The sequence below is a fragment of the Schistocerca nitens genome, chromosome 11 (assembly GCF_023898315.1).
Source record: "Schistocerca nitens isolate TAMUIC-IGC-003100 chromosome 11, iqSchNite1.1, whole genome shotgun sequence".
In the NCBI taxonomy this organism is placed as follows: Eukaryota; Metazoa; Arthropoda; class Insecta; order Orthoptera; family Acrididae; genus Schistocerca; species Schistocerca nitens.
Window position 1 is genome coordinate 211,754,799 of NC_064624.1, and position 19,022 is coordinate 211,773,820.

Sequence of the window (19,022 nt, forward strand, 5' to 3'; positions counted from 1 at the left end):
CAACCAACTTTTAGAGCACTGGCTTCACCAGAACTGCTAGAAAAATGTCTGCCTGGGAAAACACAGAACCCAAATGAAAGTGTCAATGCTCTTATTTGGAAAAGATGTCCAAAGACTGTGTTTCCAATTTGGTGGTGAAGATTTCTGCTTTGGAAGCTGCAGCAGTGTTTAATGATGGGAACGTGGCAAGACTTCACATCCTCAGTAAGTTGGGCTTTACACCTGGAGTCTTCACTGAGCAGATACTGCAGATCATCGATAAGCAAAGAATCGCGAAGGCGGAGACTTCAGTCTGGAACACACAAAAAATTGCTCGGCAAAGGAGAAGAGAAGCTAAAAGAGCTGTAGATGATGATGATGATATGGAATATGGATATGGGCAGTTTTAGCTAAGGTATGATGGTTTTTTTTCCCCACATTTCAGCCAAACTTTAAAATGATTTTTCTGCAACTTAAGGTTTTCTGCTTTCAGTAACTACTGGAAAGACTGCAATGAAATTTGGCACACCTATTCTTTTACTTTGAAGCAATATTTAAGTGGAACAAAATTTTAATCGAGGTATTATACACAGTTTTGTAGTTGATAATATATTGAAAACTTTGCTTGTAAAAAATGTTCGAATCCAAAATATGACAGAAAATAATAGCATTAATTTACCAACAAGTTACTACAATTAATTGAACACCTATTAGTGTAGATTATTTTACCATTAAAAAATTTGCGAAATTTCCCTCGAAATTATGAAAAGGTGTACCTTAAAATAATAATGCAATAAAAAACTTAAAATTCTCACTGCATAATATTGTTATTAAAAATTCTGAATTTTTAAAAGAATCATATTAGATCTCTATACATAAGTGTGCAAAATTTCAATGAGACTGAACAAAAAATGGCAAAGATACGGATTTACAAAAAATATCAGTGCAAGATTGCCACCGCCTCCCCTTAAGTGTTTAAAAAGTCTACTGTACATACTTGATTTTTTTTTTTAAATTACCAACAGCAAAGAGATGCACAAAGAGTTGTTCTTGTGGGGCAAATGCAGCTGAAAGGCCATTTTGTAAAATGCAGAAACTGCACAACTCTTGTTAGTGTTCCCAGTCAGCTCCTCGCCACCCCCCCCCTCCCCCCCCCCCTTTCATTCCGTGACAAGACAGATGCGAAGGTGATCTGAGCTGGTTAGGTGATTTTATTTATGTTTTGGTAACCAGATTTGTTAACTGCAATTTTAAATGTGTTCTCCTGCCACTGCCCGGTGAGTACGCTATCTATCCAATTGCATTAATTTTGCAAAAATCTGTTATTTTTGTGGATACAGCACAGTGAAAGGGTTGATTAAATGCGTGACTCACATCTGATTAATTTATTACTAGCTTCATTGTAATCATTTGACCATTTATTTTTTTAAAATCAATAGCATTAAAAACTTCTTTGAGATGTAGGATGTAGTTTAATTTTGCAATAGTAGTTCTGGAATACTTTTCTCACAACTTTTACCCCTGTGGTCAGCAATTCTTTTTGCACAAGACCCACTATTGACTCTCTCTGTGTGTGTGTGTGTGTGTGTGTGTGTGTGTGTGTGTGTGTGTGTGTGTGTGTGTGTGTGTGCGGCGGGGGGGGGGGGGGGGGGGGGGGCACCTCGGGCCGGATACGTATCAAACTTATTAACTGTTAAGCTGCATACACTAGTACGTTACATTAAGAGCCCCCAATACAGTGCCTCTAACGAGGGTGCAGTAAGCTGACCACCGGCCTCCAAGTACCGACTGTTAAAAGTCGTCACCATTCACAACCCCGTGTCGACTATTCCGTTTCAGATCACTGCCACCCCCAGTGACCCCGAAGTCGTGACACTGCAATTGCCTGACGAAGTGCTGTCCGGGTGACTGCTTTCTGCACTCCTCCAATGTGCCTTTTCATCGGAAGAGTCATATTGCGAGCAATACAAAAGGTGGTAAGGGCTATCTCTGGTTTTAATATAGTTCACCGAGACATACTTTCTAGTGAAATAGTAATGAAATGTGAAAGAAAGATGTTTTATTCCAAATAATTGAAAGTAACCATAATATAAATAACAGCAGAAATCACTGAATTTCTATTTGACTGGCAGCATATAATAAATCCAGATATCCCTCTGACAATAATTATTAAGACACACAGGAATTACAGATATTGGCTGCGAGTGAGCACCGATTGAAATCGGTGTCTGCAATTCCTCTGTTTCTTAATCCGTAATGGCTGCCGGATCAAAACGGTGACACGCCCAAGAGAACAGACACGACATACGTACATAATTACGAACGGTCCAAATGACACGGTAACTGCATTATGACAAAGTTCGTGCAAATTTTTAACTATTTCTTCTCGAAAATAGTCAGACCTGCAAATTGATAAGTACCTAATACATATAACGAAGTAGTGGTGTAGACATAGCTATATACGTTGAATAACAAAATTCAAAATATTTTCAACTGGGCTGCAGTCTCAATGTTACCTGTTGGTGGTCTCACTGTCCGCCTCACTAAATCTCACACTGACAGGAATTTTAATACCTGTCTTTTTAGACCAACAAAATATATTTAATGAACTGTCAAACAAATAACACCCTCATATTAACGTTCTACTGAAGCGAGAAACTGTAAGCCACAGAGTTCCTGCCACTTGTTTCTTGGCATTTTTTGTGCCAGCCTTAACTCACACGACACTGCAAGTAATACTAAGAGTCCACCTTGCTTCACATTTTCCTCTCTATATTTATACTTCGGGACAGTCAGTCGTATTCGTGTGTATCTCTAACAGTTTCCGGAACATACGAGAGACACGGTGGTGGTCACATCTACCAGACGGCGAGTTTTCCATCCGGCTTGCTTCTGCTCACAGGCTGCACCCCGTGTAACGCCGGTCGAAAGAACAGATGCCGGGGTGCGTATCCTGCAAAGGAAGACACTATCTACCTTCCTTTAAAGAACAAGAGGCACCACAGCCTATGTGCAACAGAATAAATACAATATATGTTTTGCCATACCAGTTTATTAATCATCCCCGCACATACACACAGTACTTATATACTTAGCCAGTGTCCTTATAAAGGGGTCTGGACTAGCTGTTCACTGTTTCATCATGTACAGTGTGTGCCTGCACCACTGTAAAAACAGTGCGCGCACACACCTCTCCACCGTGTTACGTTTACTCCCCTTTACAACAGTCAACTAGTTTAGGTGTTTAGTCCTATCAGCAACTTGCTGTCTCCTACAGTGTTGCATTTATTTGGCTGTACACATACATAACCTGAAAAGCATTTTAGATTACCAAATCAATCCGCATTGGAAATTTTAAACGAGACACAAAACTGTATGACACTTCATTTATTACCAGACCTGTGTGTTACACAAATTATTTAAAAATCACTGACAACAAGGATGGAGGCAAATAGTGTGCCAGCCAAACAGAGTAACTTTTAAAGAAAAGACAGCACATTCTCCAAAAGTGGCAAAGTGCCCGCGACACTTCGGCAGACGACCTCGGACCTGTCGGCGGACTTCCGAGTCGCCGCTTCAGCGTCAGTCCCGCTCCGCGATGGCCGTCAGGTGGACGTCGATCTCCTGCTCTGTCAGAATCCTGGAACGACACGAGTTAATGACAGCGTCATAGTCTCGATAACTCTGTTAAATTAAAACTGAGGAAAAGCCTAATGTGTGGCACTAGACGTCTGACAGGCTACTGCCACTGAATGAAACCATTATTCTGGTAACATTTTATAACATCTGACAATATAATAATGTTTGTAAAAGCAACATCAAGAAGAAGCTTTTGACAATCTCGATGGAAATAAGGTCCTCGGAATTAAGTTAACACGAATAAAATACAGGGAACAAAATGGTATTTACAAACTTAACAGCAACTAGTTTGCAGTTGTAAGAGTGAGTACACGATAGGTAAAAACGAATAGTTGAAAGAGTGAAACAAAGTTGTAGCCTATCCACAATGTTACTCAATCTGTACATTGAGCAAGAAGTAAGGGGAACCGAGGAGAAATTTGGAACAGGTATTGAAGTCCAGGGGGGAGAAATACAAACTTGGGCATTTGCAATGACATTTTAAGTCTGTGTCTATTAGAGATGGCGAAGAATTGGAACAGAAATTGGATGGAATGGAACGGATAGTGTCTGCAAAAGGTTTTAAAAGATGAAATTTAACGAAAGCACAAGGGAAATGGAAAGTAGTCTAATTAAATCGGGCGATGTTGGGGAAATTGCATAAGAGCTGAGACAGTAAAAGTACAAGATCAGTTTTGCTGTTTGGGCAGCAAAACTGACAGCAGAAGAGGAGAGGATATAAAATACAGACTGGCAATGTGCAACTTGCAAAATTAGGGACAAAGAAAGCTTTCAGTTTTTTAGACTACAATGTGTGTCCCAATAGGAATCTACAAAACAAGGTTTCTATTCGAGAAGGTGGCAGGAGGAGGGTTGCAGTTTGTTACCGACTTTCTCCCACAGCTCTATATTAATCCCCACTTTTAACATGCATGTTTAATAACTGTAACACTGAAATATAAAAAATGTTTCAATATAATAATAGTACGTTGTCTGCTTACCATAAGATAAATAGAATATTTTAATGTAATAATTAATAACACTTTGCTGAGAGAGCCAAAAGCAATCCCAAAAATCAAGTTCCGGAATTGTAAAACTGTCTTACGCACGTAACATCCAATCGAGACTTTTTAGAGCGACAATCTCGACGTGGATGAAATTCGTTTCAGAAACAAAAATCCTTGTTCTGTTCTGAACACACCTTATATCAAACAATTTAAATGCTTATATGAAAAAGTTTTGTGGAGGTTGTGAGCCGCACAAGAAGAAATGCTCGTATATTTACGTTCGGCTCTAACCGGCCACCTAACAGCACGTCAGCTCGGCCTTCCGACAAATCGACTAACGGATCGGGAAGGTTGCGCCATTTGGAAACCGTGAAGGTAACGTGAAAAAGTGATGTACAACATTCTTAAGGCACAATACGGGAAACAATCCCAATGTGTTGACGGAGGACTATGCGGATGAGAAGTTAATTAAAAAGTAACTTATGGATAACTGAAGACTACTACAGTATTTCTTGTTCGTAACTGTATTTCAAAATGCTGTACCCAGTTGTATTCCAGTCCCACGTAACAAAGCATACGATACTAACAAATGTAGTTGCCGTACAAAATATTGTTCCTTCATATACAAAATTTCTGATCAAGACCAGATGTAGTATTTACACACATACATACGTACATACGCATGTGCGAGTGTGCGTTTTGACGGCACTTTTAATATATAGGGTGCGGAAAGTGTAGGGCAGAAAGACAGCATCAAGTGAAGGAATCCGAGTGTAGGAACTACGGATCACAGTTGCATATTTTTGGTGCTATACAAACTTGACTGAAATTGGTGTACGGATGTCTTTACTCGAAGTGAAAAGTAATTCACAGAAAATGTGTATCTAAACAAAATGTTTGGACTAATTAATCGTGAAGAGAGAAGAAAAACAAAGCCTCACATACACGTCTACTGTACTCAGTTGACATACAATACAGCAGTTCTTTAAAAATTGAAACAATCACATCCCCATGTTTCAGGCTGCATGTCCCATGAAGGTCAAAGTAAATGAAAAATGAGTATGCACTTGTACACAAACTTCCCATAAGTTAATTAACACAAGTATCTCACAGCAAATGTTCAAACCGGCCACCATTATCGTACCACATTAAACATCGCAACCCCGTCCTGTAAACATCAAATGTTCACGGAAATGCGGCTGTTTTGCTACTCGTCATAGGAACCGATCGACAAATCCCAGACGCCCAGGGAAGTCGTCCGGACTCTCAACTTTTACCTTTTGTTGCCAGAAAGGATACAGAACGATCTTGTTAACGACACTCCGGGCCCGACACTGGTCCACAGCAACTTCACGTGCGATTCGTTTTATTTGTCATCGGATCTCGCTCCGTGTGGTTTAACACATTTTCATCAAACTTTTACTATACGAACTCAGCACCTTGCCTGTACCGTGTTTATTAGCTCGCAAAGATCCTGTTGCTCTCTTAAGTTTGTCAACTGTCACAAGAGTATTTCTCCGAGGTGGCTTTCGGTGCGGATAACATTCCCAGAAAATCCCGCAGCCTGCCCTCGTACTGCAACCGGCGGCCCCGTAGCCCGAGTGTGTGTCATTTAGCTCGTTCCGTGTGAAACCGTGGGTCGTACAAATAAAAAGAATAAACTTTATACTCTAAATTTCGGAGAGCATTCTCAGGTTCGCACAAATAAAGCGAGTTGGAGAATGTACTTCACCCGAGAATGTTCTTAGCACGAGTATACGGGTGGGGGATGTTGCTCAAAACAAAGAACAAATACTGATTTCGTATGAACAAAACTAGAGGAGCTTTCCAAAAGTGAACATTTTATGTTTTCTGAAACGAGTTCTGTAGCATACTTCAAGCTGATTAAGTTCAGTCAAGGCTAAGTTTGAACGAGTTGTTTTACTGAAAATGACAGAATTTATGCTGCTCGGAAGGCAAAATGAAATGTACACAGCCCGAAGAAATACTGAATTGAAGTTTGTAAGGGTTTAATAATAAAAACATTACCTGCCCGGCGAACTTACCAAATGGTTTCATTTTATGCTGCTTTCTGCCCTACACTTTTAGTAAAATTGGGTCTGTGCACCATGTATAAGCAAGTATATAATGAATCTTTTTGGTTTAACTGACTGACTTTTATGACACTATTTGAAGAATTATGGTACCGATATTTCACAATATTTTCAGAATATTACTAATGTGACCAATTACGCATTAACTTTGTAGACCCTCACCCACGTACATACACAGACATAGCAAATGTATTAAATTTTTTTATAAAAGGTGTTAGCCAGTTCGAGTAAAATTAATTGACGGTCCTGTCTTCGCAACTCGAGACTACAGGACCGAGTACCGATCGGCACGAATTAAAAAGTCTGCACTTCCCATTACACGACAGGTTTCACAGGCTACAAATAAAAGAAGTACGTACCTGAACTTCGGATTGTCCTTCGACACCACGCCAACTTCAATTTCAGACGGCTTGAAGTCTACTGCCAGCACAGACGACAGGCAAGATACTGCCAACTGTAACACGAGTAAAATTATAAAAAACGGTGAATTCACACATCGATGTTATGTATAAACTATGCTCATCTTCATTAAATACAAAGTGTTTCAAAAAGAGATAACTTCCAAATTTTAGTATACTGTAGGAACATTAAGCTGCACAATCCCGAGTTATACAGTCCGACAGAAAATTCGTGCGCACAAAAATAAATGTGTGTGTCGATTGGAATTGTACCGCATTTCTTTAATCGCACACTGTCAGGTATTACAAACAACTGGAAACACCACTGTAACATAACTGTTACCCGTCTATAGTATTGTGCAGTTCACTGTTTGGTAAACGTACCATTTTCCCACGAAAGCTGGTTTTCATTACTAAACAGCATTCTGCCAGTCAATCGTATGCAGGCACGCAGGTACTATGTGGGAAATATGTGGGAAATAACCAGATACCACAGTGCCGAAAAATTCAACGATAATGAGATTAACTGCCCGTTTCCGGGATCAGTAGTTTCAGACAAGAAGAAAACCAAGAAACCATTTTTTTTTTTTTTAATGTCAGACTGTGCTCACTTTTAAAATGTCTCTCGAGGCTATCTGTCGAATCTCAGATTTTGTACAATAAGCGATTCAGAAGTTGCAATGTCGAGCACACACTGCTCAGGGCTGAACACTAAAGAAGAGGCATGGAGGAGCTGACAGTGCTCTACGAAGAAAAGCGACTAGTATACTGTTTGTCGTTTCGCCCTCGTGTTGACAACCGCGCAATCAAACAGAAAATCCACCCGCCTTTTCTGGAAACACCGTGCACTGTCAAAGAAGTAGAGTCCGGTGTGCCACATTTTACCACTACGGAGTACTCCACGAGCCACCGTACGGTGCTCGGCGGAAGGTACCCGGATACTGTTACTAGTCATTTCCTTTATCGTTCCACTTGCAAAAAAGGACGAGGGAAAAATGTATGTCAATACTTCTCCATACAAGCTGTAATTTCTCTCGTATTATCTCCACGGACCTTACATCGGTTGCAGAAGAATAGTTCTGCAGTTGGCCACACGTGCTGGTTCTCTAAATTTCCTCCGTAGAGCATTGCAAAAAGAATGTCTTCCCTCCAGGCATTCCCATCGAATTTTACGAAGGCACCTGCACAATACTTACCTCGAGGTAATAAATGTCGCAGCACGCCACCGAAATGCTTCGACGTATTTATTTAATCTGACCCGGTCGGGATCCCGATCGCACGAACGGCACAGAAGAATGGGTCACTTCATTCTCGTACACGTATTGTGTCGTCTAATAGTGGCCCCAATTTTCTTTGAAATACGGTGAACTGTGTTGTGGTTAACAGAACACTGGATATTATTATCGTCAGTACGAATGTACTCCACAAAATGGACTCAAACGTGGCAGAAACAAGTTCATTCGTGCATTACTAAGTGAGGCAACCATTTTGCGCACACGTTGACAATTTGCGAGGGGTCGTGAAATACGTACTCGCTACTTCCCCACGTTGGCGACTTCTCTATCACCGGTACTACGCCACTCGACAGCGCAAATAAATGAGGCCAACTAGTAATGCCGTACACCAGTTTGAGGATAGGATACCTTTTCTTGCGAGTGGGTGTGAGTGTCCGAGAGAGAGTGTTTGTGCTGCACCAACAGAACTGGGCACTTCTGGAAAGCGCAGTGCCAGGAAAGACCATTTGTTACACCATCAAATAGTAAGAGATATGTCTCTGTTGCCAGAGAATAAAAAAACTGCTAAGAATTCACACAGTGGTGGGCCACGGGTAGATTCTGTCGACACTGGTGGCTTCTTATTGTTAACACTGTAACGTCCAAAAAGTTCATTTAGACTGACTCAGAGCTGATCTAAAGCAAACTTTTATGTTCTGTTAATGGACAAAGGTTGCAAATTTCTCTCTCTTTTTCTTCTAATTCTGTCCCAATTCAACAGAAAGGAGTTTCTTTGCGCCAACAAAAAACTGATATTTGTTGAGCAAGTGATACAGATTTTTTTTCATAATTGGTGGGGTTTGTTAGACTCGATGCCAGAAGAGCGACTTTTGTTCGAGTCGGTGACATTTACTACAGGGCAATGACAAGAATTGCTTTGTTTGGAATTTTGACACAGCTAGACCTTCGGTAGCCATCACTTAGGATGCATCGTAAAGGAACAGAAATGCTCAGCAAAACATATTTAATTTTACACTGTTAACCAACGTGAAAAAAAAAAAAAAATTTTTTTTTGCAGTCTTTGAAAGGAGGAATTACAGCATTCTTTTCTGAAATAGCTCGTTTCAATCTTTCTTCTGATAACGTCACGGTTATCTGGAGTCTATGCCAAAAATAAATAATCTACATCTACATCATTACTCTGCTACATCTACATGATTACTTTGCTATTCACAATAAAGTGCCTGGCACAGGGTTCAATGAACCACCTTCAAGCTGTCTCTCTTCCGTTCCACTCTCTAATGGCGTGTGGGAAAAACGAGCACTTAAATTTTTCTGTGCGAGCCCTGATTTCTCTTATTTTATTGTGATGATCATTTCTCCCTATGTAGGTGGGTACCAACAGAATCTTTTTGCAATCGGAGGAGAAAACTGGCGATTGAAATTTCACGAGAAGATCCCATCGCAACGAAAAACGCATTTTGTTTTAATGATTGCCACCATCTCATGTATTTCGCGCTAACACAAAACGAGCTGTCCTGCTTTGTACTTTTTCGATGTCATCTGTCAGTCCCACCTGACGTGGATCCCACACTGTACAGCAGTACTCCAGAATAGGGCGGAAAAGCGTGGTGTAAGCTGTCTCTTTAGTAGACCTGTTGCACTTTCCACCATACAGACATCTTATCTAAATCATTTTGCAAGTTTTGATCATCCGACGACTTTACAGATGGTAAATGACAGCATCATCTGCAAACAATCTAAGACGGCTACTCAGAATGCCACCTATGTCGTTAATATAGATCGAGAACAATAGAGGGACTATAACACTTCCTTGGGGAATGCCGGATATTACTTCTGTTTTACTCGATGACTTTCCATCTATTACTACAAACTGTGGCCTTTCTGACAGGAAATCGTGAATGCAGTCACACAACTGAGGCGATATTCCAGAGGCACGGAGTTCGGTTAGAAGATGTTTGTGAGTAACGCTGTCGAAAGCCTTCTGGAAATCTAAAAATACGGAATCAATTTGACCTCCCTTGTCGATAACACTCATTACTTTACGAGTATAAAGAGCTAGTTGCGTTTTGCATGAACAATATTTTCTGAATCCGTGCCGACTGCGTGTAAATAAATTGTTTTTTTCGAGGTACTTCGTAATGTTCGAATACAGTGTATGTTTCAAAACCCTACTGCAAATCGATGTTAGATCTTTCTGTGGGTGAGTGGTTGTATTTGATCAGCATACTCTGAGAGGAACCCGACTGGTGTACAACCTGGCTAGAAGCCTTGCCTTTATTAAGTGATTTAAGCGGCTTTGCGAGACCGAGGCTATCTACTTCTACATTTCTCATCTTGGCAGTTGTTCTAGATTGGAATTTAGGAATATTTACTTTGTCTTCTTTAGTGAAAGAGTTTCGGAAAACCGTGTTTAATAACTCTGCTTTAGTGGGACTGTCATCAGTGACTTCAATGTTGTTATCGCACAGTGAATGTATTGACTGCGTCTTGCCACTGGTGTGCTTTATATATGACCAGAATCTCTTTGGGTTTTCTGCCAGATTTCGAGACAGAGTTTCATCGTGGAAATTATTAAAAGCACGTCGTATTAAGTACGTGCTATATTTCGAACTTCTGTAAAACTTTGTCAGTCTTGGGGATTTTGTGTTCTTTTAAATTTGGCATGCTTTTTTTGCTGCTTCTGCAACAGCAATCTAACCCATTTTGTGTACCATGGAGGATCCATACCATCACTTATTAATTTATGTGGTATATATCTCTCAATTGCTGTCGATACTATCTCTTTGAAATCATTCCACAACTTTTCTACAATCACGTGACCGTATCGGAAGGAGTGAAGACTGTCTTAAAAAAGACCATAAGAACATTTTATCAGCTTAGTGAAATAGATATGCTTTGTGTTTCTTTTTGATGATTAAGGCATTCAGCCTAGCAGCAACTGCCTCGAGCTTTCACAACCCTTTACGGTTCGAATGGGCTCGTGAACTAATTGTTCAAAATAATTTCCTGGGAAAGCTTTCAGTACAATTTCAGATGACGTTTTATGTCTGCCGCCACCTTTAAACGTAGAATTTTTCCAGCATATCGAGGGTAGATTAAAGTCACCACTGACTATAATTGTATGAGTGGGGTACCGATTTGATATGAGACTTTTCTTTCAACTGTTCAGCAACTATATCTTCTGAGTCTAGGGGTCGGCAAAACGATCAATTTAATAATTTAGTCTGACTAAGGTGTAACCTCTACCCATACTATTTCACACGAACTTTCTACTTCAATTCTGCTACAAGGCAGACTACCTCCGACAGCAATAAATACTCCACCACCAACTGTATTTAATATATCCTTTCTGAACACTGTTAGATCATTTGAAAAAATTTCGGCTGAACTTATTTCCGGCTTTAGCCAGATCTCTGGACCTACAACTACTTTAGCTACAGCGCTTTCTATTAGGGCTTGGAGCTCTGGGTCTTTCCCAACACAGCTACGACAATTTACAACTACAATACCAATTGTTTCTACAACTACGTTAATGTGTTTTACCTGCCCACTTTTAGACTGACGCCCTCCGCGTGGTTCCTCGAGGCCCTCTAACCTAGAAATCATTTTGCACGATTCCCCCACAGTTGCTAAATGACGAGCCAGTGTATCTGAAGTTAACTTACTTACAGATGGGACTACAAGCATTGTTAACATATGCACAAAATGGCTGCCTCGTTTAGTAATGCACGCACGAACTCGTTTCTTCCACGTTTGATTCATTTCGGGAGTACATTCGTACCGATTTTAATATCCAGTGTTCTATTAAACACAATACAGCTCACCGTAGTTTCGAAGAACTTCTTTGCTGCACCCATTTTTCAATAAACTACCACAAGAATTCAAAAATCTTAGCAGTAACCCACTCGCTTTCAAACTGAAACTGAAGGGTTTCCTCATTCTATTCTGTTGAGGAGTTCCTCGAAAATTAAGCCGATTCCTGTCCCATACTGTCGACTGCGTTTACATAAACTTATAGCTAGTCTCTTTTGGGGTTAGTAAACACTGTATTTTATCTTATTACTTTTATGTTTTAATTTCAGGTACTAACACGCTCCACGACATTTGAGATTTTCTCATCTATTTGGTCTTGCAGAACTAGACATGTAAAATAAAAAAATAAAGAAGCTGCTATTAGCACCTTAATATTGATTGTAGTGGAGTATTTTTCAAGGAAAATATGTTTACCTCTGGAAATACTGAGTGCTGTTTATAGCACACTAGCTGTTAGCAGTCCTGCTGCATATCAGTGGCTTTTTATGTGATGTTATGGTGAGTAAGTAAGCTGTTGTACATGCAGTATCAGCTGCCCTCGTGTGTGTCTCTTAATGTGACCCTCCTCGCAACAGCACGGCACACAGCTAAATAGCCGAGCAGTGCGAGGGCAGGAGTGCCATTGAAGCAGCTACGCTTTATACAACGTGTACATTGTGGAACCAATTTAACAATTTTTAAAGATGGTTTATGTTCACTGGTGTACAAAAAGAAGTTTAATTCCCTATTTCACCCTATTAGGGATAGACTTTCTCGTTTTTACTAAAATAGTCTGTCGTTCCTCGGGGTTCGAGCTATCTCCGTACCGAATGCGCCAAAATTTGTTCGGCCGCTTACTCGCGAATATGTAAGAGTTACTTTCACATTTAGTAATATTAAAACGGAAGTACGGATTAAATGTGTTGAGGATTGTATAATAAATGTATTCACTATGTTGAATCGTACCCCACAGAACATAACCAATAGAAGCAGTTTTACAAATATGATAAGGTTCAAAAGTCAGCAAGTAAATAGCTTTTTCAATGAGTAAATCTCATTGGTAATTTATATAATATTTTGGAAATGAATAAATATCTTTTGTAACACACTTTCCAAAGTATCTCGTGCTCTTCGTCAGGTTTCACGCTATCCCCGCACTAAATTTAGTCATAATCTGTTCGTCTGTTTAGTCGCAAAAATGCAGCAGACAGTTTCACATTTGTAATATTAGTACATATTACTGCTTGTCACACAGCATTCTCATAAAAACTGCTACTTTCTGTGCCAGCAACATAACTTTTCTGTCTCCGAATCTAGATGTCGGCAAGCGAGTCAAGAGTTCAAAAACTCCTCGAGAAAGCTTCTGCGAGCTGTAGCATTACCTTCTCTGCACAATACCCTTACTGCTTGCCTCTGCTGATGAACTGAACACTATTTACTTACTCTAGATGCACTACCCTATAAGATAATTTGAGAAGGCAGCATGGAGTGAAAATATGCCGAACAAGCCATCAGTCCTGCCTTTATCCAGATGGGCTGCAAGGAATTTCACTTGCTGTGCTCCAGTCTGCGTATAACAATTTAGGTCTACTTCTGTCGCTAGATGGTGATTAGTGCTCGTTTTGAATTGCATAATACAAGTCTTTGAGCTGTTAAGAGCTGGTGTGAACCACCTGTAGGCCGGTGCAGCTATCATCTGAACTGTCCGATAGCTTCGGGATCGGTCACTTAATTACTATGCTTCCAGTAGTAATAATAGTAGTAGCAATAATACGCTTTCCTCCGTACTGTGGATATAATTTTCTCAGTTTTGTACAAAATTAAGGATTCAAAAATAACTGGAACCGAAGCGTACAGCTTGACATAGCACCCGCATTAATCATCCCAAAATGATTGTGGTCAATGTGGAGAAAGTCAGCAGTGTTGCAGGCACTGCTGTATCCAAGACAGAAATCTGCAAACACTTTGAAGGAGAAGAGTGCATACGACGTAAAATCTGTGTATAACCTGTCACCCGTCAGGTACCGAGCACACGTGAGAAGTGGAACACCGAACGAGACTCCAAATTCGGACGTCGAATAAATTCCTAACGACAAAGTTATTGCAATAAAACTCAGTGTGGTCCCAAAATTAGACTGCAATACTCGACTCCGTGATAAAATTCTGTTCACACTTTTGCCATTACATCGCTCCTGTCGACCTATCGAACAATGAAAAGTTGGGGACAGAATAACAATAGGGGAAGGCATAACAGAGGAGGCAGAGAGTAACAGTCGGGCACAGTGGAAAAGACTGCCTGCAGAACCACGACTGCACCTCGCCGTGCAAAGCAAACGGATTGTAGCAAATGCCTTTCTTCGGGGCCCACGCAAATGTTGCCGAGAATATTTTGACTGTGCCGCAAACGATTTGCTGGGAAGCCCTTACACTCCGTACAGTCCAGATCTCTCTCCGTGCAACTTCTTTTTTTTTTTCAGCCCTGAGAGAACACATTTGTGGCCATCAATTTGCTTCGGACAAAGAGGAGCACGCCCGGGTACAATGACAGTTCTGTAAGCAACTGCAAACATTTTTCCACGAACGCACTGACTGTTTTGTCTCACAGAGGTATAAATGTGTAACAGTTATGGCAACTGCTTCTGAAATAATAAACAGTTTACATTTTTCCATCTTTCTTGTTTTCAGTTGAGAGCCTCTTATCGAAAACTCTCACACTTTCACAGCTCGTACACACACAGCCACTGTGTCTGGGTGTCCACACTGAAACACGACCATCTCCGTGTCCGACAGAGGCAGCTGTCCACTGGGGTCGGTGGAGGGAGGAGTAGGGACAGCAGGGTGGCTCAAAATGCAGGTGTGGCCGTACTCTGACCCGACACCCGGAGACAGGGGCCACGTGTGTGCCTCCCCCCCCCCCCCCCCCCATCTTTCTGCCTCTTGCACAGCGAGTCACATTGCTATAATGTCTACGCCAGTTATCCGGTACGCACCTGTACGGCCTCGTCGCCGCTGTAGTTGAGCTTCTTCTTGAGCTTCTTCTCCAGGTAGCTGTTCGCCTCCGTCTGCTTGGCGCCCACCGTGACGGCGCGGTAGCCGCAGTAGTAACCGGCCGGGTCCGTCTTGAACACGCACGGGCCCTGCTCCTGGTCGTACGCCACCACGATCATACCTGCGACATCACCGCTGCCGGTTAGCCGTCGATCCGAGCGAATCTCCAGTCGAAATTTGTACGTAAAAATATTCCACACAAAAATTTAATAACTCGTATTACTAAGCCTTTGCACTATAATGCTAGATCTGAACCGAGGTGTGATTTTTCGACGTCCATCTTAAAGTCTGATGTCTGCAGAACCTGTTTATAGCTGATGCACTCCATTTGCCATACTTTCAATCTTGTAATCTATCATTATAAGGATAAAGAAAACTGGCATTCTACGTATCGGAGCGTGGAATGTCAGATCCCTTAATCGGGCAGGTAGGTTAGAAAATTTAAAAAGGGAAATGGATAGCTTAAAGTTAGATATAGTGGGAATTAGTGAAGTTCGGTGGCGGGAGGAACAAGACTTTTGGTCAGGTGAATACAGGGTTATAAATACAAATTCAAATAGGGGTAATGCAGGAGTAGGTTTAATAATGAATAAAAAAAATAGTAGTGCGGGCAAGCTACTACAAACAGCATAGTGAACGGATTATTGTGGCCAAGATAGATACGAAGCGCACACCTACCACAATAGTAAAAGTTTATATACCAACTAGCTCCGCAGATGACGAAGAGGTTCATGGAAGGTATGATGAGATAAAAGAAATTATTCAGATAGTATAGGGAGACGAAAATTTAATAGTCATGGGTGACTGGAATTCGACAGTAGGAAAAGGAAGAGAAGGAAACGTAGTAGGTGAATATGGATTCGGGGACAGAAATGAAAGAGGAAGCCGTCTGGTAGAATTTTGCACAGAGCATAACTTAATCATAGCTAACACTTGGTTCAAGAATCATAAAAGAAGGTTGTATACATGGAAGAATCCTGGAGATACTAAAAGGTATCAGATAGATTATATATAATGGTAAGACAGAGATTTAGGAACCAGATTTTAAATTGTAAGACATTTCCAGGCGCAGATGTGGATTCTGACCACAATCTATTGGTTATGAACTGCAGATTGAAACTGAAGAAACTGCAAAAAGGTGGGAATTTAAGGAGATGGGACCTGGATAAACTGAAAGAACCAGAAGTTGTAGAGAGTTTCAGGGAGAGCATAAGGGAACAATTGACAGGAATGGGGGAAAGAAATACAGTAGAAGAAGAATGGGTAGCTCTGAGGGATGAAGTAGTGAAGGCAGCACAGGATCAAGTAGGTAAAAAGACGAGGGCTAATAGAAATCCTTGGGTAACAGAAGAAATATTAAATTTAATTGACGAAAGGAGAAAATATAAAAATGCAGTAAATGAAGCAGGCAGAAAGGAATACAAACGTCTCAAAAATGAGATCGACAGGAAGTGCAAAATTGCTAAGCAGGGATGGCTAGAGGACAAATGCAACGATGTAGAGGCTTATCTCACCAGGGGTAAGATAGATACTGCCTACAGTAAAATTAAAGAGACTTTTAGAGAAAAGAGAACCACTTGTATGAATATCAAGAGCTCAGATGGAAACCCAGTTCTAAGCAAAGAAGGGAAGGCAGAAAGGTGGAAGGAGTATAGAGAGGGTTTATACAAGGGCGATGTACTTGAGGACAATATTATGGAAATGGAAGAGGATGTAGATGAAGATGAAATGGGAGATAAGATACTGCGTGAAGAGTTTGACGGAGCACTGAAAGACCTGAGTCGAAACAAGGCCCCGGGAGTAGACAACATTCCATTAGAACTACTAACGGCCTTGGGAGAGCCAGTCATGACAAAACTCTACCATCTGGTGAGCAAGATGTATGAGACAGGCGAAATACCCACAGACTTCAAGAAGAATATAATAATTCCAATCCCAAAGAAAGCAGGTGTTGACAGATGTGAAAGTTACCGAACTATCAGTTTAATAAGTCACAGCTGCAAAATACTAACGCGAATTCTTTACAGACGAATGGAAAAACTGGTAGAAGCGGACCTCTGGGAAGATCAGTTTGGATTCTGTAGAAATGTTGGAACACGTGAGGCAATACTAACCTTATGACTTATCTTAGAAGAAAGATTAAGAGAAGGCAAACCTACGTTTCTAGCATTTGTAGACTTAGAGAAAGCTTTTGACAACGTTAACTGGAATACTCTCTTTCAAATTCTGAAGGTGGCAGGGGTAAAATACAGGGAGCGAAAGGCTATTTACAATTTGTACAGAAACCAGATGGCAGTTATAAGAGTCGAGGGACATGAAAGGGAAGCAGTGGTTGGGAAGGGAGTGAGACAGGGTTGTAGCCTCTCCCCAATGTTATTCAAATTGTATCTTGAGCAAGCAGTAAAGGAAACAAAAGAAAAATTCGGAGAAGGTATTAAAATTCATGGAGAAGAAGTAAAAACTTTGAGGTTTGCCGATGACATTGTAATTGTGTCAGAGACAGCAAAGGACTTGGAAGAGCAGTTGAACAGAATGGACAGTGTCTTGATAGGAGGATATAAGATGAACAACAAAAGCAAAACGAGGATAATGGAATGTAGTCAAATTAAATCGGGTGATGCTGAGGGGATTAGATTAGGAAATGAGACACTTAAAGTAGTAAAGGAGTTTTGTTATTTAGGGAGCAAAATAACTGATGATGGTCGAAGTAGAGAGGATATAAAATGTAGACTGGCAATGGCAAGGAAATCGTTTCTGAAGAAGAGAAATTTGTTAACGTCGAGTATAAATTTAAGTGTGAGGAAGTCGTTTCTGAAAGTATTTGTATGGAGTGTAGCCATGTATGGAAGTGAAACATGGACGATAAATAGTTTGGACAAGAAGAGAATAGAAGTTTTCGAAGTGTGGTGCTACAGAAGAATGCTGAAGATAAGGTGGGTAGATCACGTAACTAATGAGGAGGTATTGAATAGGATTGGGGAGAAGAGGAGTTTGTGGCACAACTTGACTAGAAGAAGGGATCGGTTGGTAGGACATGTTTTGAGGCATCAAGGGATCACAAATTTAGCATTGGAGGGCAGCGTGGAGGGTAAAAATCGTAGAGGGAGACCAAGAGATGAATACACTAAGCAGATTGAGAAGGATGTAGATTGCAGTAGGTACTGGGAGATGAAGAAGCTTGCACAGGATAGAGTAGCATGGAGAGCTGCATCAAACCAGTCTCAGGACTGAAGACCACAACAACAGCAACAACAATATATCAGGGTTTCCTGAAAAGTAATTCCTCCCAATTTTATTATTCTGTTTTCAATGTCTGCCAAGGTACTACACGTCACGCACGTTACTCGGTTGACTTTCTCACTTTCCCGATGTAAGTTGCAACTCTCTGCACTACAGTGCTTTAAATTCTCGTGTGTAGCACGTAACTACGTACGTGCGTGAGGAACAGCACATTGTAATTGAGTTTCTGACAGCACAAATTTTAAGAGTTCATCCACATACGGAGCACACACTCCTTTCGCATGACAATGCCAGACCAGACCACACGCGCGCACTGCGACATCTCGGGTTGTCTGTCATCTACCTTCCTCCCTATGATACGATATTGCAGTGCCCGTGTTATTCCCCATTAGGATGAAATGTTCCCTCGGACACGTAAAGGTGGCTAAAGGAATTCGGCTGACGACATGTGGAAGTTTGGGTCTGGCAGCGAGCTGTGCTCTCAGAGCCTAACGGTGCGGCAACTGCTCACGATAAATGGGAAACCCAGGTTCGAGTCCCAGTCTGTCACAGATTTTCAGTGTCCCCGTGCCGTTATACAGACGGTGTTAGTCCGTATTTGTATCTGCG

At 41.0% G+C, this 19,022-nt stretch overlaps 1 protein-coding gene across 1 annotated transcript in view; it reads right to left on the reverse strand.

Moving 5' to 3' along the window:
* Positions 1-3,351: 3,351 nt before the first annotated feature.
* The window catches only part of LOC126213000 (proteasome subunit alpha type-6-like), a 32,077-nt gene continuing 16,406 nt past the window's right edge, over positions 3,352-19,022 (reverse strand). The window contains exons 5-7 of the mRNA XM_049940547.1: positions 15,116-15,294; positions 7,057-7,151; positions 3,352-3,619 (exon numbers count right to left, since the gene is read on the reverse strand). Of these exons, the coding sequence (XP_049796504.1) occupies positions 3,562-3,619; positions 7,057-7,151; positions 15,116-15,294 (332 nt within the window). The 3' untranslated portion in view covers positions 3,352-3,561. The remainder of the gene's footprint in view (positions 3,620-7,056; positions 7,152-15,115; positions 15,295-19,022) is intronic.